Below are 25,171 nucleotides of genomic sequence, written 5' to 3'. Positions count from 1 at the left end.
GCGCGCCGGCGCGGCGGGGCGAGGCGACTTCCGGCCGCGGCGACTTCCGGCCGCGGCGACTTCCGGGCGGGGCGACTTCCGGCCGCGGCGCCGCGACCTCCGCCGAGCGAGGCGGGCGGCGAGCCAGGGCCGCGGGGGCGGCGGCCACGCTCCGGCCCGGCCCGCGGCTGCCCTCGGCCCCGCGCCCCGGCCCCGGCCTCGCGCCGCCATGGGCAAGAAGCACAAGAAGCACAAGACCGAGTGGCGCTCGTCCTACGAGGGTGAGGCGGCGGGCGCGCTTTGTGACGCGGGCGGGCGGGGGGCGGGGTGGTCGCGGGGGGCGGGGGAGGGTCCGGGACTTCCGGGGGGGCCCGGGGGAGGGTCCGGGCTCGCGGGGGGCGGGGTGGCCCCGGGCACCAGGGTCCCGAGGTCCGCGGCGACCGCTGGGTCTTGTGTCCGGAAGGAAGGAGCCGAGCAGCTCCGCGGCTTCTCGGGTCTCGGACGGTCCGTCGTGGCCTCTCTGCGCGCCCCTGCGGCCGCGCGCTCGTGGGGGGCGCCTGCGCCTGCTGCGGGGTGCGCCCAGCCGGCAGCTTAGGGACGGGGCATCGGGCTCCTGGTCGCGGTCCGCTTTGGTCCTTCCCGCTGCTTCCCTCTAGGCCTCCCGGAGGCCGGTGCCGCGTGCAGCGGGGACAGCACTTAGCCATGCCGGGCTGTCCTCCCGACGTCCCTCCTGGACGGTTCTGCCCTCGCCCTGCCTGCTGCCCGAGGCCGGCCAGTCCCTCCACCTCCCGGGACCTGGGCGTTGTCCTGGTCACACCCGTGCGAGGGGCCCGCCCTGCCGCCCGGCTCTGGGGAGGTAGCGGGCGGCCGTGCGCGGCCCGAGCACGCAGGGTCGTCTCTGTCTGCAGATTACACAGACAAGCCCCTGGAGAAGCCCCTGAAGCTGGTCCTCAAGGTCGGAGGAAGCGAAGTGACCGAGCTCTCGGGGTCTGGGCACGACTCCAGTTACTACGACGACAGGTCCGACCACGAGCGCGAGCGGCACCGAGAGAAGAAGAAGAAGAAGAAGAAGAAAGCGGAGAAAGAGAAGCACCTCGATGACGAGGAGAGAAGGAAGAGAAAGGTGGGGGGTCGTGGGCGCGCGCTGGCCCCAGGCCCTGGAGGGCAGGCGGCGAGTGCTGCGGGTGTGGGACGCAGACCCGGAGGTGCTGTGCTGTGTTTCCCGTTCTCTGGGCGTCTGGGGCCTGAGCCCTGGGGGTGGCGTGAAGGGGGAGCCTGCGGTGAGAAGTGCGCCTCGTGGTCACGGGACCCGCGTCTGCAGCTGCTGGTGTCGCTCTCGCCCCGACCCTGCCTCGCAGGAAGAGAAGAAGCGGAAGCGGGAGAAGGAGCACGGGGACACGGAGGGCGAGGCCGAGGACTTCGATCCTGGGAAGAAGGTGGAGGTGGAGCCGCCCCCTGACAGGCCGGTGCGCGCCTGCCGGACCCAGGCCGGTGAGTGTGGCGCTGGGGCGGTTTCCCGAGCCTCCGCTTACCGCCTCCGCTTAGCTCCGTGCCGCGGGGCTGGCGCTGGCCTGCGGCCTCGGCCTCTCGGGAGGAGCAGGGGGAGGAGGGGACACTGGGTCTTCAGCGTGAAGCGCAGCGGGGCCGAGTTCTCACTGTCCCTTCGAGCTCCTGGAGCAGGGCCTGGCCGGCTCCCGCTCCCCGTTCCGCTCCTCTTTAAAGTCCCGAGCTCAGTGTGGAGGGGGGGACGCTGGCGCTCCCGGGGGCTGTCAGAAGTCGCGAGGGCTGCTGCAGCTCCTCCAAAGGAAGGGGTCCGAGATGCTTGGGACCCTCTGGTCCGTGCGGTCGCTTCTCTTGGGCTCCTGCACAGTCAGGAGGTGCTGATGGGAGGTCGTTTCTTTCCTTGACTTGGGGTTGACTAGCTAGGATTCGGGAGGGGGCGTGTGCTGCATCATTGTGGGGGCTGCTGTGTTCTGGCAGGCCCCGTGCCCTGTGCGGGTCGTTGCCGTGGTGGACTCAGGGCCTCGAGGCATGGTGGGGCACAGAGAAGGTCAGGCGTGAAACCGTTCGCTGGATGAACACGTCTGCAGACGGTCGCCGGCCCCTGTGAGCTTAGTCTGAGCGACCCCTCGTTTGAGCTCACGTGCAGTGCTTCCCTCCCGCGTGTCTGAACGTCTGTCCTGGTCACTGTCGCCGTCGAGGACCCACTTGAGGTCTGCACTTCTGGGCTTCAGGCCTGGGACCAGCCTGGGACCAGCCGTCTCCCCACGGAGCCCTGGTTCCTTCGAGCACCCTGGCTGTCAGGGGCTGGGGGGCTGGGTGTGGCCCTCGGTGGGTATCAGGCAGAAGGATCCCACGCGTAGCCCCACCGAGAGAACAAAACCTACGCAGACAGTGGGGTTCACCCGGCGGGCGCTGCGGCACGGTGAGCAGATGCGCTCCCGGGAGCCCCAGGGCCGTGTGTGCTGCTGTGTCTGGTTCACAGGTGAGCAGCCAGCGTGACCAGAGCGTTAGGACTCTCCAGAGGATAACGGGTGAAGCTCCACCTGTGTCCCAAGCCTTAGTGCTCGTCTTTGTGCCGTGTCTGGAATGTGCCAGGCCTGGCGGTGACCTGGACGGTCTTGGCCGATGAGCGGTCTTCCCCTGTTGTCGTGCTGAGGGTGCTGGAGCTCCGAGGGGTTTCTGAGACGGATGCTGACAAGGAGGTCCTTTCCCACCCCGCTGGGCTTCCTGGGGCCGGGCCTGGGTCTGGTCGATGCTTGTTCCCAGTTCTTGTTGGAACTTGAAGCACCGTGAGACGGGGAGCCGCTGGAGACACACCGTGGGGGGAGCTCTCCAGTGACGTGACGCCGCAGTCTCCCGACTCGTCTCTCTCTATTTTTGGGTCGCCAGCCGAGCACGAGAGCACGCCTATCCAGCAGCTGCTGGAGCATTTCCTCCGTCAGCTCCAGAGGTAAAGCGTCGCTCGAGGGCGTCTTCCCCTGAGCTGTGCTGCTGCCCCTGCGGCTGTGAAGCAGACACTCGCCCCGTGTGGGGGGGCGGCGGGCAGGCATGCGTGGATGGTGTGCAGGGAGAGCCCCCGCGGCCAGTCCGCGCGGGCGGGTCAAGGCTGCCACGAAACAGGTGTCCTGGCTGCAGGCAGGAAGGCGGCTGGGGAGTTGTCAGTTCTCCAAAATCCCGCAGCTCTAGAGCAGGTAGATTTTGCTTTTTATCTTTAAGACGGCAGGTTAAAACTCGGAGAGGCGTGTGACGTTTCTGCCGTGCGGGGTTTTGTATCTTTTGGAAATCGAGATGTATGGTTTTCCCAATTTGCGTAAAGCTGTTTTTGTTTTCAGGAAAGATCCTCATGGATTTTTTGCTTTTCCTGTCACGGATGCAATTGCTCCTGGTTACTCCATGATAATAAAACACCCCATGGATTTCGGCACGATGAAGGACAAGATTGTAGCCAACGAATACAAGTCGGTCACAGAATTTAAGGTAAACAGTCTCCGTTCCTGAAACGGCTGCTCTGAGGCTGTGTGCGCCGACGCCCAGTGAACACTCTGTCCGCCTTAGCTGCTCTCCAGTTGGAGGTTCTGCGGGCACTGGCGCATTTGGGCTGAGGTCACCCACGCAGCACGGGGGGAATGGGCTGGCTGAAATGTCCTCTGTATGTTTTCCGGAAGCCCCACCGTATGTGGCCACGGGAACTTGCCGGCTCAGGCCGGAGTGTGTCGATTTGGTCTGGTTTGGAGTGAGCCAGAAACACAGTTTTCCTAATTTTGAGTTTTATTTTGCAGCAGTTGGGAGTTGACTTTGTTTTTGAACAATAAATTCTTGCAGAAGCTGAGTGTGTAGTTCTTACGTCTGTTCTTGCTACCACCTCTGCCGTGGAAACGCGTCTTGGCTCTGAAACGCGGAGGGGTGGTTAACGTGAGCGCTGGACAGCTTTGGCAATCGTCATTTAGGAAAGGGCCTCAGGTTTCCGAGTTTTGGTTCAGTTTGAAAGGCTTGGCTCTTTACGTTACGTCCTGGTGTCGTGACAGGGTTTGGCGAGCGGTGGCAGCAGCCCACACACAGGGTGGTGCATGGGGTGGGGTTTCCTCCAGAGCACCCGGCACTGCCCCCAAGGCAGATGGCTCACGGCAGCCCACAAGCCCTCCACTTTACTAACTCGGGTCCCAGTTGGGTCTGCTGCCCAGTGGCCGTCCTGGATGTGAGCAGCGTCCGCCTCCCTCCTCTGCGTCCTCACACTGGTACCTCGGGGCCAGTGAAGGACGCGGGCTTCATGGCCTCAGGCCCAACCCTGGAGCCCTTGGCATGGGGCTGGTGCTAGGGCTTGGGAGGTGCCAGGAGAGTTCGCCCTGTGTCGCCTGGCCCAACGGCTGACTCCTCTGTGACAGGCGTATGCCGAAGGTAGTTTGGTGACAAAACACTGAAGTTCCCAGGCTTCACTTCTAGTGTCCGGTATTTAGTAAGAGTCCCCTTGTTGGGGCTGAAGTGTTTGCTCGGGCGCCTCTGGAGCAGTTCCTGGAGGCAAGATGCTGGACTCCGCGCAGAACTCCCAGAGATGGAGGACACGACTGTGCTCGGGTCTCAGCTCCTCCCTTGGCCTTAACTGGAAGAATGTGGCTGTGCGTTCTCGTTCCCGTTTGCATCCGAGTTCCTCCCGGAGTGGGAGAGCGGGGGCCGCCCTGTCTTCACAGCCCGTGTGTGTCCCGCTCAGGAGGATGCGGGGCTTGGCTGGCTTCTCACGGTCTGCGGGGAAACACCCGTGAACAATTACGAACGTTTTTGAAGGTGTAGAAACCGTTTCGTAAACTGAAGAGCCTAATCTAGTTTCCCACTCATTTTTAGCCTCTTTTTTTAAAAGATTTTATTTATTCACTTGAGAGACAGAATCACAAGCAGGCAGAGAGAGAGGGCGAAGCGGACTCCCGCTGAGCAGAGCCCGATGCGGGACTCAATCCCAGGACTCTAGGATCATGACCTGAGCCGAAGGCAGAGGCTTAACCCCTGACCCCCAGGTGCCCCTTCTCTCACTTTTAGCCTCTTGACAGGAATCCAGTTTATGTCTTGGTGACGTTTCACATTGGATGGATACGATTTTTTTTCCCTTTTCAGGCAGATTTTAAGCTGATGTGTGATAATGCCATGACCTACAACAGACCAGACACTGTGTACTACAAGTTAGCCAAGAAGATCCTCCACGCGGGCTTTAAGATGATGAGCAAAGTAAGAAGCCCTTGGCGGCGAGGAGCCACAGAAACGAGCGTTCTCCTCTGTGTTCTATGCCTGAACAGAACCTCACCCCCAGTGAATGACCCCCATCCGTCCCTGGCCGCGGTGGGGCCCCTCTGCTCTAGCGTAGACGTCCCAGGCCACCCTCCCCTCCAGGCACTCCCCCTCTCCTCCTGCTCACTATCCAGCTGTAAGCTCTCCTGTAGGGTTGGTGGAAATTCTGGATATGTCCATCTCAGCCTGGGCATCTTGTCGCACTGAATTGCAGCGGCCCATGATTTGTTTCACGTGGCTGCCCACTGAATCCAGACGGGACTTTGGCCGTCCGGCCTGGCTTCCCAGATCTGTCCCACCAGCCAGGTTGCATGCCTCACCCGTCTAGGACCAGTACCTTGTGCCTGATGAGCCTATAGGTGAGGTGCGGCCCCTGTGCCCTCAGGCCTGTGCCCTTGGCCAGCCTCAGGCGCTCCCGGCCAGTCGGCTGCACCTGTGTTGTGACCCCCCCCCCCCCCCACGGTAGCGCGGCGGAGTCAGCTGTCAGGCCAGGTGAGGCTGCGGGCCCCCCCACCCCACCCATCGTCCTAGCGCCCTGGCCGGCAGGCAGAGCTAAAGCCCTGCCGCTCTGTCCTTTCTGATTCCAGGAGCGGCTGCTAGCTTTGAAGCGCAGCATGTCGTTTATGCAGGACATGGATTTTTCTCAGCAGGCAGCTCTTCTGGGCAGCGAAGACACAGCCGTCGAGGAGCCTGTTCCCGAAGTGGCACCCGTACAAGTAGAAACTGCCAGGAAATCCAAAAGGCCAAGTAGAGAAGTCATCAGGTAAAGAGAAGTGTGTCTGCGTGGTGCGTGGGACACATGCCTCAGGACGGCAGGCGAGGGGCAGCCCGTGCCGGAGCCCATGGCCTTGGAGCAGCGGGCGCAGCCTCTGGGGGAGCGCACACTCCCCCGGGGCCTGGGGCCAGCTCTTGCCTCAGGTGTTCCCAGGTGGTCGGTAGGCAGCCTGGACCAGCTTGGACTTGTCCTGCCGGAGAGTCACTGTCAGGCTGGTGGACATCACATGCCGGAGGCAGGTGGCCCTGCCGCCCCACATGGTCTCTGTCCTAGGTGTGTCACCGGAGCCTGTCTGGCCACAGCTCTTCCCATGTGCATGTCATTTGTGAATAACTGTTGGCCCTTCACTCCCAAGAGGCTCCCTCCCGTGCGGGATGCATGCTGGTGGCCTGGCCTGGCCATCCCTGGCTTGGGACTTAGCTGAGTGTGTGGCATTTGTGCTGCTTTCTCATCGTTCGCCCCAGCCCTCTGTTCCTGCAGCTGTACACCCAGGCCAGAGAGAGGGCCTTCTTGTAGGCTCGGGGTCCCCAGGCAGGGTTTGGTCCCACAGCGCCATAGACGGGGTCTATCCATTTGCTTCTAGAATCTTTCACAGGAGAGGCCACTCTCTTGTGTGCTATACCCAGCAACTCTTGACTGCAATACAGAACTCCCTCACATGGGTCTCGTGGCCACGAGCTGGAGGCTTGGGATGTCCCTGGGGCCTCACGGTCTATGTCCCTCGCTCACACTGGGTGTGGGTGCTCTGCCCTCCACACAGTTCTGCCCCTTTTCTGACGGTGCCTCAAGTAACACTGTAGGTCTGTGAGCTTCCGGGCAGGTAGTAAGACTCCCATCAAGTGGCTCTTAGAGTGACTGCAGGTGAGGACCATCTCCTGACCATTTGGATTCGTCTTGCTCTTAGCAGACGCGCCTGGTGTGCCGAAAGGATGGGGTTAAGGTGTGCTTCGTGCCGCCAGCCCCTGGTGGCCTTGAGGCTGAGGGACTGGCCCCAGGGAGGTGGGAGCAGTGCGTACCCCGGCCTCCTGGTGACTCGTGTGCTGTTCCTGCCCCGTAGCTGCATGTTCGAGCCGGAAGGAAATGCCTGCAGCCTGACCGACAGCACCGCGGAGGAGCACGTGCTGGCCTTGGTGGAGCACGCGGCCGACGAGGCTCGGGACAGGATCAGCCGGCTTCTCCCAGGGGGCAAGGTAGCGGCGGGAGGGCCGGGTGGGGCTGCGTCCTGCTGATGCGCTGGGCATTGCAGGGTCGTGTCGGTTCTTGTCCCTGGCTTCATCTCCTCTGGGCAGGGGGTCTCCGGGGGCACCTCGAAGGCGGGACCCTCTCAGAAGCCGTGTTTCGCGTGTGGACACCCGTGGATGGCCTCACCCTTTGGAGGGATGATCGCCGCTGGTGGAGGCTGTGCCCGCCAGGCTTCTGCCCTGCAGCAGGACCTCCTGGTGTGCCCCCATCTCCACGTCACTGCAGTGCCCAGGGGTTCCGTGTGCCCCAGGCGTGGGCTGTGGGAGCCATCCCGGCAGCTGCTGGGCTCAGGGCGAGGTCCCAGCGTCCTCTGCGTGCCCTCTGCTGCAGGAACAGACCCGCATGTCCAGTAGAGGACGGCCAGGGTGCTGCATGAAGTTTCTTACTGGGTAGTTGTGATACCAAGGCCAGAGAGGACGTTAATCCTGGTGCCTCTTGCTAGGGCTGGCACGTCCAGTCTTAACGCGTATCATACGTGGAAACCATTAGGTGTGCGTCCTTTTTCCCATGCAAAGTTTTTAAAATGCACGTTGAGTGGTACACGAAGAGCTCGGATCGCTGACGCTGCATGAGACCTGTTGAGGTCAGCTTTCCTGTACTGCCTTTCTGGTGCGGAGGTTGGCGTTCCGTGTGTAGCTCATGGTGGTGTGCTGCTGGGCCCGCCGGTCTGCACCCCTGTAGTGCCCAGCCCTGGGGTCTTCAGGGAGCCGTGGGCACCAGGTGGGGCCCTCTGTGGCATCAGGAAGACCCCGTGCTGATCTGTGTGTACTGGCCGGAAGCGTGTGTCCACACGCACACCGCCAGTGCCCCGGCACTGCGTCCACCTCGCTCTTCTCCCTTTCACTGTTGGAATGGCGCAGCGGGAAGCCTGGCCAGTTACCTGGTCAGTGGCGCCGGACCCCTGTTCTGCCTCCCCGGCCTGCCCAGCCCTGCACTCGTGCCGGCCCGAAGGCTGCCCTCCCCTCGTGCCCCACATGGACATGCAGGGGCCCCTCTTTCTGCACCTCCCCGGGAGCCTGCAGAGGAGGAGTGCTTTGGCTTGGTGCATGGTCTTGAAGTGGAACCGAGCCCCTCGTGGTTTAGAGAGAGCCTCCAGGCTCTGCCCTGACACGACCCTTGGCGACCCGGGTGACCAGGGTCTCGTTCCCGCTCCTCTGGTTCTGGTTGTGATGTCCCGTAAAGTGCTTGTCTCTGGGTCCAGCGTCCGGTTGCAGAGGCGCCTTTAGGAGGGTCCCAGGGAGCCTGAGTTCATCCTGCACACGGGTCGAGTTGGACAGGACGTCCGGGAGGGAGGAGATGGGCCTCCGGAGCCTCTCCTCGCGGAGGCCAGGACCTTTGCGGCCTTTGGGCATCCCCCCCATTGGGTCGGGCCGGGGGGCTTTCATCTGGTTGGTGTTTCCGTGGCGGCCGTGGCCGGCGGCTGCTGGGGCGGCGTTGAGCTGCGCTTTCTTGCAGATGGGCTACCTGAGGAAGAACGGGGACGGCGGCCTGCTCTACAGCGTGGTCAACACGGCCGAGCCGGACGCTGACGGTGCGTGGGTCCCTGCAGGGCTGGGCGGCTGTGAGCCATGCGCTCCTCTTGGTCTCTGCACCGCTGGGGCTTTTAGAGCCTCGTGGCCGGTCTGAGCGTCTTCCCGGCAGAGCGTGGCCCCGGTAGTGACGCGAGAGAACGGGCCCTGTCTGGTTTCATGCTTCTGTTCATGTCCCTTGACGCGACCTGTGCGCGATGGATGGACAGCAGGCCATCGTCCATGGGGGAGAGGTCCTGGTCGGAGCTCTTCTGCCCGACGGTCCCCGGCGTGAGGGAGCTCTAGAGAAATAGCCTGTTTGGTAATCGTGCAAGGCAGACCTCGAAGGAGACACAGATGGACCTGTTCAGCTGCGTGTTCCCAACAGCGCTGGCACACTCCTGCATCTCAGAAAAGTGGCTCGAAGGCTTGTGCTTTGAAGAAGAGCCAAGCTCACTTTGCACGGGGATACATTTGTTCACACACAAAGGACGACGAAATATGCTCCGTTGTTCCAGCCTCCCGGGTGTGGGACCTCTCCCCCGACCTGGGGCTCCTGGCAGCGTTCTTTCATGCAGCGCTGGGGAGGCCGATTCACTCAGCCTTCTCCGACGGGTGCCCCGTGTGCCCGCTGGCCATCTGCCGCCTCCGGTGGCACGAGTGCCATCATTCTCTAAGAGGACAGACGGGCCGGTCACTCCTAGCTTAGAGAGAGGAAGTGAAGGTTTGAGACTTGTAGTGGCTTCTGTAATTTGGATTTTAGCGGGTCTCGTGGAGAGTCCCGGTGCTCCCTGTCACGTGCCCTCGTGTGGCACTTCGGGGGCCGGGAGCCGCCCGTTCACAGCCTGGTCCCCTTTGCAGAGGAGGAGACCCACCCCGTGGACCTGAGCTCGCTCTCCAGCAAGCTGCTCCCCGGCTTCACCACGCTGGGCTTCAAAGACGAGAGAAGAGGCAAAGGTGAGTGCGTGGGCAGGTGGGGGCGGGCGTGCGTCCGGAGTCCTCCCCCCCGAGGCCCTCCCCCCGAGGCCCTCCCCCTCCGCGGTGCTTAGGGCCGGCTCTGAAGGAGCGGCGAAGTTCAGCTCGCCCACAGGGAGGGGTGAGGAAGCGAGCGAGGCTGCCGTGCGGGCGCCGGGTAGGGGCACGCGGGGCGCGTAGGCAGTGACGGTGGGCATGGGGCGGGCACAGTTGGGGAGGGGCGCGGCACTGGCATCCATGCGCCTGCTTCTGTCTGCCAGATGGTCGGGGCCAGCTTGCTGGTTGGGGTGTGTCGGGGCAAGCAGCCGTTCTGTTCCCAGGGGACAGCTGGCCACGTCCAGGATGTTTCCTGGTCATGCTGTGGTCCTCCTGGCCCTGAGTGGGGAGAGGCCGGGAGTGCTCCCCACAGCACCGTTCTGGAGCCCTGACTTCACGTGGGGGTGCCAGCGATGCCTCCCTCAGGGCACGCGGACCTTCTGACCCCCTTGACGTGCCCCTGGTGGGCGCCTACGTCTTTCTGCAGGCTCCGTCCCCAGCGCTGTCTGCGGTGGCACAGGTGCCTGGTGCCCACCTTCCTGTGCTGTGAAGTGAGGGTGTGGCAGGGCTTGGCAGCCACACACAGGAGGCAGCACGGACGGCAGGAAGGGGGGTGCGCAGCCTTGGGGTGCCTCTCATGCTGGGGGCATCTCACGTCCTGTGCTCTCCCTCTTGTGCTCTCAGTAACGTTTTTGTCCAGTGCCACCACCGCACTGTCAACGCACAATTCCGTATTCGGCGACTTGAAATCAGATGAAACCGAGCTGCTTTACTCTGCCTACGGAGACGAGACAGGCGTGCAGTGTGCGCTGAGGTGAGCAGGGCTGGGCGGCGGGGGTGGCCCCCAGTGCCAGGCGGGCAGTCTCTCTGCACGTGGGGGGGTCACGGCCGCCAGCAGCAGGTCTGAGCAGCCGAGCTCTCCGAGCGGTCTCCCACACTCCTCGGGGGCGTGCAGGCTGACCCTGAAGCTCAGGAGGTGGCCAGCACCGGAAGCTGGTGACGATGGAGGCTTGGCGTAGAGGAGGGCCGCGTGACCTGTGTGTGCACGTCACGTGGACATCGTGACTTTGTTACGATGCAGCTTTGTGCTGCGCGGGTCTGCCTGGGCCACCGGAACAAAGCCCCATGGGCCTGATGGCTGGAGGGCCGGGCACTGCCGTGCAGTGGCCCTGAGTGCTGGCGGTCTGAGAGCCAAGCGTGGGCAGGCTGGGTTCTCCTACGGCCTGTCCTTGGTGTGTGGACGCCGTGGTTTCCTGAGTCCTCATGTGGCCATCCTTCTGGGTGAGTCTGTCCTGCTGTCTGCTTCCTTTAAAGACACCAGTCAGGATGGATCAGGGCTCTCCTTGAAGACCTCACTCTGACTTACCACCTCCTCAAGGCGCTGGGTCTGGACGCAGTCACGTTCTGAGGTTCTGGGGCCGGAGTCCAGCGTAAGGAGAATGGGCCACAGTCGGCCCCTCACAGTGGTTGAGATGTGCTTTTCAGACCGGAGACACAGGACTGTGTCCGTAGGCTCGTTCTCGTGTGTACTGGCGGCTGTGTGTGCCTGCGAGAAGTGGGTTACGCTTACAGAATTTTCGTGATTGTCCAGGAGGAAAGTAAAGTTCTGCCAACCTCTAAGAAATGGACCTTTTCCATGTTAGATTTTTGTTTGATCTGAAACAATACGGAATCTATTTTAAAAAATCGTTGGTCCTCATGATAGGGAGTGCCTGACCAGGTTTTCGTGAGATCAGAGTAGGAGCGGAAAACGCAGGAGGGCATGTGTTGTCGCGGACAGTGTCCTGAGTGGCGGTCCTTTCCTTCATGCCACCGCCCTGTCACAGCGCTCCGGGAACGACAGCCACCTTCCGTTTGGGTGGCACAGGGTGCCCAGACCGTGGTGGCCTTCTCCGGCGCCTGCTCCTGGAACACGTCTGGACTCTGGGTGCCAGATGGCTACAGTCACAGTCGTGTGCGCAGCGCAGGGAGGTGGGCAGACCACGCTAACCCTGCTGGCATCCCCATGTCACCTCCCCGTGTGCGCTGTCCCCGGGCACGTGCAGACCGCACCGGCGGGTTCCAGCTGCGCCCTGCCCCCCTGCACACCTCAGCTTGGTGGTTCCTTCTCAAACGCTGCTGGTGGAGACTCGGGCGGCGTGACGCTCAGGCAGCGGGGAGCCCTGCAGAGCCTTTGCCCAGGCTTGGATGCTAGGACTTTGGCTTTCGTTCTCTGCCTCCTTTTTGAAACATTTTGGTTTTATTTACTTACTTTCTTCAGCATTCATGTGACCAAAACATCGAAACGAGCTCCAGGCTGTACGAGCAGGGACCTGCTCCCACGCTTCTCCTCCTTCCCCGGTGTGAGCGCCTCTCCTCAGTCGACTTCGGTTTTTTAATCCAAACAGAAAAAGAGTTATAAAGTTAGGCTCCTTCCACGGAAGTAGCGCAAGACACCCGGCTGGCCCTGGAGCGGCTCTGAGTAGTGCGAGTCCGCTTCCGTGCGGGGCCTTTCCGCTCGGTACCCTGGTGCGGCACCGTGAGCCGCGTTCTCTCTCGTCGTCCTGCCCGTGCGGCCCTTGGCTCCGTTGTGGACGTGCGGGCGCGGTGCGCAGGAGGCGGGAGTCCGTGCCGCCCGTGTCCGCGTCTGCAGTCGGCTGCTCCGGGTGACCCGGGGCTCGGGAGTTCCCGCGCCCAGTGTCCCGCGCGGTTAAGGGTCCGCCAGATGCGTGGACACGGTTGTTCGCTGTGTTCAGAAATCTTCTTTTGAGGAGTTTTTAACCTTTTTGGGTCATGGGCCACTTTATAGGTCTGATGAAGACTCCCGACCCCTCCCCGAAACCGTGTCCAGGAGGTGTGCTGCTCCCGGTCAGGCCTGCCCGCGGGGCCTCGGCTGAGGGGCGGGCACTGGGCCCAGGACCACCGACGCCGGCGAGCGGAGCGGGAGGCGGCAGCGCGGGGCGACCGTGTGACGGTGTCCTCTCCCGGCCCTTCCAGCCTGCAGGAGTTCGTGAAGGACTCTGGGAGCTACAGCAGGAAACTGGTGGACGACCTGCTGGACCAGATCACGGGCGGGGACCACTCGCGGCTGCTCTTCCAGCTGAGGCAGGTGGGTGTGCCGCGCCGGCCACCGTGCTGGGCCGCACGCGCCCTCGGTGCTCGCCCTGGGCGCCGCTGCCGTCCCGGGAGCCCGTCCCACGGACGCCGTCCTGCCCTTGCTCGTTCTTCCCTTTCGTGGCTTTTCTGCAAGCACCTAAATAACTTCCCTTCAGAAAAGCTTGAAAACAAGAGAGGTTGTCTCTGTGGAGCACAGGTTCGCTGTTTCTGGCGGCCGGGAGAACTTGGGGTTCGTGCGATTTTCTCCGTTGGCTGGCGCTCTCCTTCGTTCCCAAGAACCTTCCTGCGTGACGCGTCCTCTGCTCTGGACTCGGCTGACGGTGCATTCGCTCGGCTCCTTTTTGTCCGGAAAACGTTTTTACTTTTCCTGTGTCTTTGGAGCCCATCTGCCCTGGGTCTGGCATCACAGCGGGCGTCTTCCCGGCCGCTTGAGAAGGTGCCTGAGCGCAGTCTCTGAAGTATCTGTGGCCTTTTCATCTGCTCTCCGCTTGTCCCCCGTCATCTGGGCCCGTCGGGGGTCGGCAGATGGGGGCCCGTGAGCTATGCGTGTTCTTCTACTTTCCTTAAAGGCTGTAAGCAAAGAAAGGAGGGGTGTGCTACCGACCTTCCGTGGCCCGCGAGGCCCTGCATGTTTGCTCTTTGGGCCTCTGGGGGATGTGGACGGAGCCCCGTTGTGGTTGCTTCTTGACTGGGGCCCGTGTAGCGCCGCGCGGCTGCTCATGGCTTGTGCCGTTCCGTGCACTGCGCCCACCGGCTGCCCAGCTTCTCGCCCCCGTCTGCGTGGGGTTTCCGGCAGATCGGGAGACGCGTGTCCGCCGCTTCCTCCAGCGCCGTTTCTGCCCACAGCCCCGTCCGTCGTCTGTGCAGGACGCCGCACAGGTGCCAGTGGTCCGGACCTGTTCCACGTCTGGAACGCTTTGTTCCTTGTCACTCTTGTCCCTCCTGTGGAGTCAGGTTCTGGAGCCATGGCCCCAGTCACGTGACATGGTAAGGGCCACGTCCACATCTGCTGCTGCCCTGGAACCTCTCACCTGGGGCTGCATTCGTCTTCGCTCTGCCTGGGACTTCTCGCGTCCGCGCTGGGCTCCGGGCGCCTGATCTCCTCTTGGTCTTCGGACCGATTTCTAATGCTTCCCACGGTGGCCTCGAGCGTGCTCTGCTCTCCCCTGTCCCTTCTGCTGCGTTCACCGGCAGCCGATTTCCCTCGGCTTGCAGGCGGCGGTTGGGTCCCGGTGCCGCACTGTCGCACGTGCGGTGTGGGCTGTGCCGACCGAGCAGCCGGCAGCCACGAGCGGCTGGTGTGAGCCTTACTGCGGCTCGTCGGGACTCGGACGTGCTGGGAACGCGAGCTGCGAGCAGAGCTGTAGCGGCCGCTGCAGGAGATGAACCACGAAAGTACTTCTTCGGTTTCTTCGGGTCGGACGTTAAAGTAGAAACGTTTTTAGTCCAAGATACGTTACCGTTACTTGTGCGCGGATGTTAATTTTCGTTGGCTGCAGAAAGTTAAACTTCGGCCTGGGATCACGTCCCATGGCCGCTGGGCAAGGCTGGTGCTGGCTTTGTCATGGTCCGTTAAAGACCATCGCTGCTCGTTTTGGCAGAGTCCTTGTGAGTTGCCTCGTCTCCTGGGGTTGGTTTTTAAGCTTTGTCGGGGCGGGTTTAGGTGGCCTTGAAGTTGGGTGAGTTTGGCCCTGATGCTAAGGAACGGCCCTTCTGGGGTGTCCCCCGGCTTCAGTGAGGGCTTTGCTCTGGCGGGTGGAGTTGGGCCGTGTGTCCCCATGCGTGCCTGGCCCCGCAGGGTCCCGTCTGCCTGTGCATGGGTTAGGGTCAGTTGGGTTTATCCCCCCGGATTTGTGGAGCTCCTGCTAGGAGCAGTGTCCCCCCCACCCCAGACTTGGCCCCGCCGGCTGGTGAACGCTCCCTCTTCACCGCGGTGTGGCCACAGTGTTCAGGGGCTGTCCTGCACTGCGGTCTGGAAGCCGGTCCTGGGGTGGCCCTGGGCACGGTGTCTGAGCGGTCTCTGTGCTGCTTGGCACAGGACACTCCGATGGTGGCAATACTCACTGGCCGGCTTACGTTCAGAAATAGTGCAGGGCCAGTGGGTGTCCACAGCATCGGCACGAAGCAGAGGTCTTGGATGCGGAAGTCCGCCCACCGAACGCTTGCGGAACCGGTGCACGCAGCCAGGCTGTTTAGGGGATGCTCCTGCCAAGTTGTGGGACAGGGAGGTTGGGCTTGTGCTTGCCACACGGGGTCACATGTGGCTGGGTGTCCCCACAGATTGTGGTCCCATGGTGGTGGCCCCAGGTGACGTTGCGTCCTGCTCGGGCTGTGGTCACGCAGTTGGGTTCCAGCGTCAAGCCTCTCCGTGTTGCGCACCTGAGGAGAAGGGTGAGCGGCCCCGTAGCCCGGCCGCCGGAGGTGGTACTGCTCAGACTGCCAGGCCTGCCGTGTCTCCCCTGTTGCCCCAGAGACACAGGGTACGGTGCTGGAAGCTGTCCGGCACCGCAGGAGCAGGCGGGGTGCGCTCTCCCTTGCTCTCCGTCCGTGCGGGGATGCCCGGGGCCCTCAGCCCAGCGGGGGTCTCAGCGGGGGCCGTGTGCATCGGCCCCCCACGGCACACATTGGCTGCCTCGCTCCGTCTCTGCTCCACAGACGCGGGCGCCGCCCAGCTCTGGTTCACGGCACGGCGGGAGCATCACAGGGACGTCCCCAGCAGCAGCGAATGAACTGTTTGTAGCTCACTTGTGTGTACGTGGCAGGAATTGTTCTTTATAAAATGTTTTGGAAAAACTGACTTTTGACCTGTTTTGATTTACAGAGGCGGAATGTTCCGGCGAAGCCTCCAGACGAAGTGAAGGTGGGTTGTACGGCGTGTGGGTGAGAACCCAAGTGTGAGTGTCTCTGGGCAGCGGTCACGTTCAGCCCCTGACCTGGCTCTTGGTGTCCGGCCGCCGCCAGGCTCTGTGTCGGTGCCCAGAGTCGTCACTGTAACGTCTCCTGGTGGAGGAGTTAGTGTCCGAGCACAGAGAGCGGCTCTTGTGAAAGGAGAAAGCAGCGAATTAGCGGGTCACCTGGACAAGACAGCCCAGCAGAAGGGGGCTCACACCAGCCCCAGAGAGTCTGACGGGAGAGGGCTCATAGGCCTGGTGACCCCTTCCTTGCTCAGTAGCAGGAGCCGCAGCTTCCAACTTCCCCGTGTCCCTGTGAGGCTCTGGGTGCAGGTGGACACCTGTCCCTGCTGTCCAGGCTGGTGGGGACCCCGTGTGAGCCTTCAGGTTCTGGGGAGTGGAGGAGGAGTGGGGGGCGGGGGAAATGGGCCTGCACGAGCCAGGCCCGCAGACGTCCGCCTCTGCCGTGATGCGGGCTTCCTGCGCTATGACCGTGTGGTGAAGAAGCTGTCCCCCAAGCTGTGGCGGGGAGCATGCTGTCTCCGCGCAGTAACTTCACAGGGACAGGATCTGCCACCAGGGTCAGAGTGTGACCTGGCAGACGCCAAAGTCCTTGGGGTCTTAGGTGGTCTGTCTCCCTTAAAATACCAGAGTCAGTCCCTCTGCGTCCATTTTAAAAGCAGCTGCACGGTGGCGGTCATGTCTGTATATCCTGAGCAGCAGACGGGCATGGACAGTCTGCGCGTGCTGGGGAGTAGGTCTTGGGCAGCACGCGCGGTTTCTGCGATGGTGCAGAGCAGGGGCTTGACACGGGACAGGGTCGGGAGGGCCTGGGGCGGCTGCAGGAGGACAAAGGACATGCTGGCTGGGCGGCCACCGTGCCATCAGGTGTGGTCCCAAGAAGTAGCGCGGGCGCCTCCCTGTCGTAGGGGCCTGCCACACGGTCCCTCGGCGGCACCCAGTCCTGAACTCACCCCTGGTGGTCGTGGGCTGCGGTGTGGACTGGACAGCGTGGTCTGGCTGGCCTCCTGGCGTGGACACGGCTGAGCAGGCCTGTCCAACCCTCGGCTGCAGACACGGGCGCTCCTGCAGACTCCGTGGCTGGTGTTAACTCCCGCTCGGTGACGTTTCTTCTCTTCTGCTTGGTCTCCACCTGTCTCCCGCAGGCTGGGGACTCGCTGGGTGACGGCGGCTCCGTCCTGGACTTCATGTCGATGAAGTCCTACTCGGACGCCTCTCTGGACATCTCCGCGCTCGGCTCCCTGGGTACGTTGCGTTGGGCTTGCTCATGTCTTCGGGTGGGCGGAAGCACACCCTGTGTTCTTGTCCCTGGTGCTACCCTGGTCTGCAGCGCGATCCCCGGGGGCACGGGGCTGATGTCCTTGCTTCCAGGAGCCTGGGTGCTGTCCTCGGGACGCCCCGGCTCCCCCCAGACCAGAGCTCAGCCGTCAGCACGGTGTTGGCTCACACGCCTTGGAGTATGCTGGGTCTCGTCTGACAGCCCGTCTGCAGCGTGGAGCCATCGGACCCTGTCTGTGCTTTGCTTGAGTGTTCTTAAGGTGGTCCCAAGCCACATTCAGTGCGGGGGGACGTAGTCTCCCCACTGGGCCACAGCTTCTGCAGACTTAGCCCGCGGATTGTTGCAGACTTGTGTGAACTCCCTGGCCAGGTTGTGCCCCACCATCAACACACAGGTCCATCTTGGCCTGGACCTAGGAGCTCGCAGGCAGCCCATCTTCACCTCAGCCTGCCATAGCCCGGTCCCCACTGGCTCTGGCCTGTGCCCTGTCCTGGCCTCGAGCACACTGTCCTGCTCCCTGCTTGTTGACACCGGTGGGACGACAGCTCTGTGAAACAGCTCTCTGGATTCTTTTTTTTTTTTTTTTTTAAAGATTTTATTTATTTATCGGGGGCGGGGGAGCGAGCACAGGCAGACAGAGAGGCAGGCAGAGGCAGAGGGAGAAGCAGGCTCCCTGCTGAGCAAGGAGCCCAATGTGGGACTCGATCCCAGGACGCTGGGATCATGACCTGAGCCGAAGGCAGCTGCTTAACCCACTGAGCCACCCAGGCGCCCCAGCTCTCTGGATTCTTGTCCACTCCGGCCGTCTTGCCCTGTCCCCCGAGCTTCCTTGTGGTCAACATCTTTGCACATGTCTCTCCTGCGCGTGCAGGGCAGTGAGGGAGAGACCGGGCTGGCGTGCGGCGCTGGCCGGGCCGCTGGGTGCCTGACGTCCGTTTGCGCTGTTTGCACAGGGAAGGTGAAGAAGGAGCTGGATGCTGACGACGGCCACCTGAACTTGGACGAGACCGCGAAGCTTCTGCAGGACCTGCACGAGGCACAGGCAGAGCGCGGGGGCTCCCGGCCCCCTTCCAACCTCAGCTCGCTGTCCAACACTTCCCCCTCCGACAGGGACCAGCACCACCTGGGTAAGGCGGCCCCAGGCCCCAGCATCTGGCGGCACCTGGGAAAGGGCCGGCTGCCGGCAATCCTGGCACTTCAGAGCTGACACGGGCTGCATGTCCAGCCCCCAGGATCTGTAGGCCCTGCTCCCTCTCCAGGATGCCCCCTGCCCCCTGGGGTTCTGAAATAACCTCTCCCTCGTCAGGCAGCTGCATGGGGGTCACTCTGTTAGGCGCTGTGGGACTTAGCCATAAGATGCTGGCTGTCCCTATGTCCGGAGCTGCCCCAGCTGGCCACATCCCAAGGCCTCTGGGGCAGAACAAGGCCCCAGATGCTGACAGGCAGGTCGAGTTCAAGTTTGGGGATGTTTGTTTCTTCCTGCTGTTCCCGTTTTCAGTCCTAAAATGGGGTGTTGAGAAGTGTTTTGTTCTTCTAGGACCCTGATTTGGGGAGAGCAGGTGACCTTCCCTGGCCTGTGGCTTTCTCTCTTCCATGGGTGACAGGGTGGTCGGTGCATGGACCCTGCAGGATTTTGGCCCCTCCAGGAAGGGGACCAGGTGTTGCTCCCTGACATTTTGAATTTGCTCAGTGAGCAGCCTGTGCTACGGTTCCAGTTTTCTGATTTGGGCACTGACTGTGCAGAGCACCTCTTGGGCGTTTAGGGGGTGCTTATCAGCTACAGACGTAGCTGACAGGCCGGGGAGGTGAGGAGGTGGCCCGGCCCCTGGGAGGCGGCGGCTCGGGCTGCCCGCAGTAGCAGGGACACGTTTTCAGCCGCGTCTGAGACGTGGCGTGCGTGCGGACCCTCGTGTGAGCGCCCTGTCTTCCCCACACTTGCAGGAAGTCCTTCTCGCCTCAGTGTCGGGGAGCAGCCGGAGGTGACCCACGACCCGTACGAATTCCTTCAGTCTCCAGAAGCTGCGGCTTCCGCGAAGAGCTAGCCTTGTAGATAGTCTTCTGTTTTTGTAAATTTTTTTACTTGCACGTAACTGAGTTTTTGTCTTGAGACAGAGACTTTGATTTTGTCCCTTTTGGTGTGTGTGGGGTCCTCTGCGGTATCATGTCGGCCGCGCACGGACCCAGTGTGTCTGCAGCGCCCTGAGAGTCCTGATCAGTGGAGATCACACAGTGTGCGGCCAGGTGGGGCTGAGCCCGTGTGCGTCCGAGCTTTGAGCTGTCAGCCCGCCCATGGGGCACCTTTCTGCCCCAGCACCCTTCCCAGAAGCCCCTTGGGAAGCAGACGTGCCTGTGGCAGGGTTCCTGCATCTTTGCCCTGCCCCCCACACCACTGCGTCTCCGGAGGTGGTCACGGAGGGCAGCGCCCTCCTGGCCCGAGACAGGCCCCCGCGCTGCTGGTTCCTGTGCTGGGCAAGGCCTGCCTTCTGCTGGAAGGCCACACGGCCACGGCTGTGTCCGAAGACCTTTTATTCCGGTTGTGTTTACTGGATGCGTGTTTACATTTGCAGAACACAGAGAACTCAATAAAGGACTGAGGGTTTGCGTGTAATTGCCGGTAGCGCCCTGAGTATCGTCTCTGGGTGGCCGTGTAGTGAAGTCTTTGCCACAGGAGTTCGACCGTGTCCCTTTGGGGTGCTGACGTCCCCCTTCCTCTGCGTCTGGCCCGGGCCTGCCCCCCCAACGTCTGACCTCACTCACCCCACAGTACTTTTGCTCGTGTCCCTTTTTTGAAAACCAGACTGGGGGATCTGTTCCATCCTGGGGGAGAGGATGTGTGTGTGCCTGAGACGTGTCCCGGCCCACAGGCACCGCTGCCTGCCGGATGAGCAGGGCCTCTCATGGCCGTCGGTGGGAGCGAGCCCAGCGTCGCTCAGGCGAGGTGTCAGGCAGCAGCCGTGGCAGAGTACTGGCCAAGGAGTGAGGGGGGACGGAGCCTACACCCCGGCAGGCTGCAGGCCTGCCCTCAGCACCTCGGCTGCCAGGACGTCAGGAGTGGGGATCTCTTCCCCACCGTGGTGTGGACTCCCAAGGTGAGGTTGTGGGCAGGATGTGGCCCCGATTTCTGGGGCTGGACTTGCCCTGCTGAGCCCCTGCCTCTCTGTGGTCCTGCACTGCGGTTCCCGACCATGCCTCTGATGTGGACGTGGCACCTGTTTGCGGGGCCTGCTGAGACAGGAGGAGGCCCAGAGCCCCAGACCCACCCGAAAGGAGTGCTCTCCGCCTTGAGGGCCTCAGCAGTTGTGCCCACCGCCGGAGATGCCGCTGCCTCTTGCCCGTAGGCCGGAGCCGCAGACGGGCAGTTGGGCCTGGGAGGCTGGGGACACCTGGACCCTGGGCGCGGCCTCCGGAGAGCCAGGGGCTGCCGCTCAGAAGACACGAGCCCACGGGAGGCAGGACCAGGGCGGTGTCTCAGGACAGGAGGGCCCTCTGGGCGAGGATCTCAGGAAACCTCACGTGACGTAAAATTAGCCACTGGCTGCCTTCAAGTGCACATCTGAGTGGTTTGGTGCCCTCGCAGTGTTGTGCAGCCGAGGCCTCTGTTAACTGGGGAGTATTTCTTTCGGCCCGAAAGCAAAGCCTCTCCCCGAGAGCAGCCCCCCGTAAATGCTGCACTTCTGTTTCCCGTGAACTTCCTGCCCGGAACCCCTCGTGGTGGGCTCTCCCACCCCGTGGCCGCCGCCTCGCAGCACAGCGCTTTTGAAGTTCTTACACGCGAGTGTGTCATCTTGGGCCCAGGGGCCTCTGCCCTTTCCACGGACCCCGCCAGGGCTCAGGCTGCTGCTGGCTACGTCAGCGACACGGAAGTCCTGGGGCTTGGGTCCTGTCACTGAGCTCTCTGCTCCGGGAAGCCGGCGGGATCCCAGTCAGAACCACGGATGCACTGGGAGGTCAGAATACTGAGCAGATGCCCAGGGTAGCAGGAGTGTCCCCAGGAGCCACACTGGCCAGGCGTTGGCCACAGATCGCATGGCAGGACCCCGGCGCCTCACCCACACCGTTGCCGCGCTGGGGAGAGGCGGTCTGCAGGAACGGCGCCGGGTGCTGGGGCTGGTCCTGCTCTTTCTCCGCTGAAAGCTACACTCAAAGCAAGACCAGCGACGGGGAGAGTTCACGCACGTGTCGGGTGTGTTTGTGCGCGGGTCCTGCAAGTGTGCACATTTATGTCGGGATGTGTGTGCATGTGTCAGCACGTGTGTGCGCGCGTCTGTGCGGGCGTGTGTGCGCCCACCTGTCCGGCTCTGCCTTGCTCGCAGGCTTGGCCTTCCAGGAGGTGGTGTCTCCGGCGTGTGCGCACGGGATCACGGGCTTCGGGAGGCCCCCGTGGCACACGTGTCCTGTCTGACTTTCTGGACACACCATTGTGTGTGGGGTAGATCCTGGTTGCCCCGGGCAGGGGGCTGTGGCTCTGCTGGCTCTGGTTTTGTCTTCTCAGAGTCTTTGTGGTGAACAGGTCTGGTGTTGGCAGGTTCTGAAGTCATTTTCACGGAGCAGAGAGGTCTCTGAGGGAAGGTCGTGAGTGGCTGTGGTGGTCACGGCCCTGGGTCGACCAGGAGGCCCCTGCTGCCTGTAATCTCGGGGTGCCCTGGGCTAGCACCTCCCGGCCCCGCCCCGCAGCAGCCTGGTTCAGGGTCTGCTGAGCTGGGGGGCACACAGGCCCCCACCACGGGGCAGCCTGTACACAGGGGTGTCTGGAGAAGCGAGTTCTGGGCGGGAGGCAGAGAGGTCGCTCATCATTTCCCAAAAAGCTCTCCGAGGTAGAAGACCATACCTCGCGGCGGCTTGAGCAGCGCACCAGGAGCAGGACCTGCGGCCTTGTTGCCGACACATTTCCCACTGCTGGCGACCTGGCCTCTGGCCCCCTCACTCTGCAGGGCCCCCGTGTCAGGCCCCATCTCCTCTGGTGCTCCTGTGCTCAGACAAGGCCGCCAGGACCAGCGTCCCTGTCACCCCCAGTGGAGGCTTTGCTTCTTGAGATCTCCTGGGACGTGTTGGGCTGGAGGAGCAGGTGGGCAGACCCAGACCAGAAGTAGCCTTGGCGCCAGCCTCGTGGCCCAGCTCCCTGCCCCGCAGAGAGGTCTGCAGGCTCCCAGGGAGGGCTCTCCTGGCTGCGTGTTGTGTCGTCAAGCTTCCCTCCAAACCGGCCCCCAGCTCCGGCGCCCTGGTTTCTCTTGGGCTGGCCCAGCTGCCCCTTGGGAGGCACAGCCCTGGTCACCGCAAGTGCCACACACAGTGCGTGTGGGAGGCGGCTCAGCCCATCTGGCTGGGTGGCTTCCCCAGGGAGGCGTGTGATTCTGGGGACGGGAGGCTCTGCTGCTCCCCCAACCAAGGAGGGTATCGGGATCTGAGAAGGCCACGTCGGGGTCCTTGGACCTAAACGGGCCTGGAGATATCCTGCGCTGAACCGTTGAGACCCTGAGGGAGAGGCAGGGAAGGGGGCACTGAGCCATCCTCGGGAGAGACCCCCCTCGGGCACCTGTCCACGCGCCCTTCACCCCCTCATCGCCTCCCACTCTGCTCCTCCGGCCACTGAGGGGCAGACTCCGGATGCTGACATCCCTCCCGACCTGGACGGAGCAGGTAGGCCAGCAGGTCGCGTGTCGGGCGACCTGTGAGGTCGACGGCCCGGCCGCTGAAGCAGGAGGGTGGGGGGCCAGGAGCCTTCCGATGGCTACTGAGGGCCTGCCGTGGGTGGCAGTGTTGTCAAGAGCTTGGCCGTGTAGATGGACTCCTGGCTGGTGGCCTGGCCTGTCGGGGGCCCCCATGCCTTCCCTGCACCCTCCCCCCAGCAGGCCGTGGGGCTCTAGCTTTATGAGGCACCTTCGTGGGTTCCGTTGCTGCCGTGGCAACCAGGGGTGCTCACAAGGGTCTGAGCTAAGAGAGGGGCCCGTGCTTTTCTGTGCGGCGTGGGCCAGTGGTCAAGGCAGGCAGCAGAGCAGGTTCTGGCCCCCGGGGAGGTAGGTGCCTCCTGCTTGTGCTGTGACCAGGGAACCTGCAGGCATAACCTCGGCGCATCCCAAGTGGGAGAGCGAAACAATGACTGGGGAGCTGTGAGGATCTGTGATGGGTTCAGGGGGTCACGTGTGCCCAGGTGGAGGCACCCAGGACTCTGTGTTCTAGGGAGCGCAGGGGGACAGGCAGGACGTGGAGGGACGGGGTTCCAGCCCCTGCCTCTCGCCTCCGTCGTCGGGATAGTGGCCTGCACGTAGCTCCTACAGGTTGGCCCGTAGCGGTGGCCACGGTGTCCAGGAGCATCAAGGCACCCCCACGTCTTGCTAGAACCCTTAGGCATGACCCAAAACAAATGCCAGGGACCCAACTGGGGCTGAAAGGGGACCCAGGCCCTGCCCAAGCCCACGGCCACATCTGCACAGTATGGGAGGACGGCGTTCGCTTCCAAGACCAAGGCGAGGGGCTCATTAATGGCACTTACAGAAGGAGTCCGTGAGGGTCTGGCGCCGACTGGACGGGGGCGTTAGGGGGTCGCCCAGAGAGTGATACTGGGACAGGTGCAGAAGGCAAGACAGGGTTGCAAGCAGGGGTGGGGGACGCGGCTTCAAGCCCAGGGAAGAGCCCGAGGAAGGCTGAGTATGTGAAGTCCAGAACCCTGTGAGCCTGCGCAGCGCTGTGCGGTGCACGCGTCTGTGCGTGCTGTGGTGTCACGTGTGGGGTCCCCCGTGTGGCGTGTGCGTGTCAGGGCGCAGTGGTGTCTGTGCGTGGAGCCGTGTGAACCGTACCCATTCCGCCCCAGGAGACCAGAGGCGACATGTGTGTCGGGAGCCTGGCTTTGGTTGCGGGTTTGAACTGACGTGATCCCCAGGAGCTAAGAAGGTTCGCGCGCTCCTCCCGCATGCGCTGCAGAGCGGGTGAGGGAACACGCGGTGTCCGTGAACGGGGGTGTGTGAGCCAAGGCGAGCCACGGGAGGCAGGGCCGGGGCGAAGCTGCCCCGTGGCCCCCATGTGGTCTCTCCCCAGGACCCCTATCCGCCCCGCCTGCCCCGTGGCTCCTGTGACTATGGGGAAGGGGGTGCCCCGTGCAGGGCCCGGGGGTGATGCTCCTTGTGCCCTGTCCTCATGCCCACGCCATTACCCGGATGCGTGTGCCTGCCGTGGGCTTCAGCCCTCGGCGCCTCCCAGCTTCTCTGGGGCACTTGTGGGTGTGATGCGGGGAGCTTCCTGGAGCCCTTTGAGGAGCGGGGACCCATGTCCCTGCAGGCCTCGCGCTCGGCCCCTGCGCTCTCGAGACCCTTGGCTGGATCTGTTTCGGTTCAGAATTCTCCCAGAACCTCAGGAGCCGCTTGTTTAAATTTCACAAATTCCTGTGGCTTCCCCACGAGGTCACGGTGACATTTCTGTCCTGGGAACCCCTGCGGGATGGGCGGCTGTGCTCATCCTGGCCAGTGCAGGTGGCCCTGGGACTGACTCCGTCATCATGTCTTGCTCCTTCCACAAGATAAGTTCTCTGCTCTGTTGTTCCAGCTCCTAGGATTTCTCCCTTCGTGTCACTGGTTCGCCTCCCCTCCCGAGGTCCGCGCGTGTCCTGGATCTGACTGCCCCTCCCTTTCTGTTGGTTCTGGCTTGCATCTGAGTGTTGCTCTGGGAATGATATGGGAATCACGTGGCAGCGCAGGTCCCTGCCCAGTCCCGGTGTGCTGGTCGTCTTGCTGTCCATGGGGAATACTCTCTGTGGGCCCCTGGGGGTCTCACTGACCAGGGAAGCCCCTCCTGGCCCCACATCCTGAGAAAGGAGTGGCCAGCCTGTGGAGAGCAGCCAAAATCTGCCCTCCTGCGGCGACGTCCCCAGGACCCTCAGGGCTCCGCCTCCCGTGGCTGTGATGGGTCTCTCGCCCATTCCCTCCGCCCACCGCCTGGCCAGATGTGGCTACCACTCCCTCCCAGCCCCTCCCCTCAACCCCGGTGGCCCGGAGCGCCTGGAGGCCCCGGAAGCCCGCTGGCGCGCAGGTCTTCACCCCGCAGTGAGAGCAGCGCAGTTCTCTGGGAATGTGGGATCTCGTTCTGTCCTTAAGGGAAAATC

The 25,171-nt window shown here is 63.0% G+C and overlaps 2 protein-coding genes across 6 annotated transcripts in view; both read left to right on the top strand.

Moving 5' to 3' along the window:
- Nucleotides 1–69: 69 nt before the first annotated feature.
- Nucleotides 70–19,687, top strand: BRD9 (bromodomain containing 9). Of its 3 annotated transcripts, none has more exons than XM_059173562.1 (16): nt 70–260; nt 888–1,102; nt 1,338–1,470; nt 2,872–2,932; nt 3,315–3,459; nt 5,086–5,196; nt 5,907–6,019; nt 7,089–7,221; nt 8,729–8,804; nt 9,643–9,738; nt 10,477–10,606; nt 12,769–12,880; nt 15,710–15,748; nt 16,946–17,045; nt 18,033–18,206; nt 19,021–19,687. In XM_059173562.1, the coding sequence occupies exons 1-16, from the start codon at nt 209–211 to the stop codon at nt 19,119–19,121; spliced, it is 1,791 nt and encodes a 596-aa protein (XP_059029545.1). In that variant the 5' UTR covers nt 70–208; the 3' UTR covers nt 19,122–19,687. The 3 variants fall into 3 exon arrangements, with proteins under 3 accessions (XP_059029545.1, XP_059029543.1, XP_059029544.1); XM_059173560.1 differs by having other exon boundaries at nt 5,844–6,019; XM_059173561.1 differs by having other exon boundaries at nt 71–260; nt 5,904–6,019.
- A 153-nt stretch (nt 19,688–19,840) lies between these two features.
- The window catches only part of ZDHHC11 (zinc finger DHHC-type containing 11), a 55,836-nt gene continuing 50,505 nt past the window's right edge, over nt 19,841–25,171 (top strand). For all 3 annotated transcript variants that reach the window (XM_059173563.1, XM_059173566.1, XM_059173565.1), the window contains exon 1: nt 19,841–23,093. The gene's annotated coding sequence lies outside the window, so the exon portion shown is untranslated. The remainder of the gene's footprint in view (nt 23,094–25,171) is intronic.

This window comes from Mustela lutreola, chromosome 5 (assembly GCF_030435805.1).
Source record: "Mustela lutreola isolate mMusLut2 chromosome 5, mMusLut2.pri, whole genome shotgun sequence".
Lineage (NCBI taxonomy): Eukaryota > Metazoa > Chordata > Mammalia > Carnivora > Mustelidae > Mustela > Mustela lutreola.
Note: the sequence above shows the minus strand (reverse complement) of the source record. Positions and strands in the feature narration are given on the sequence as shown.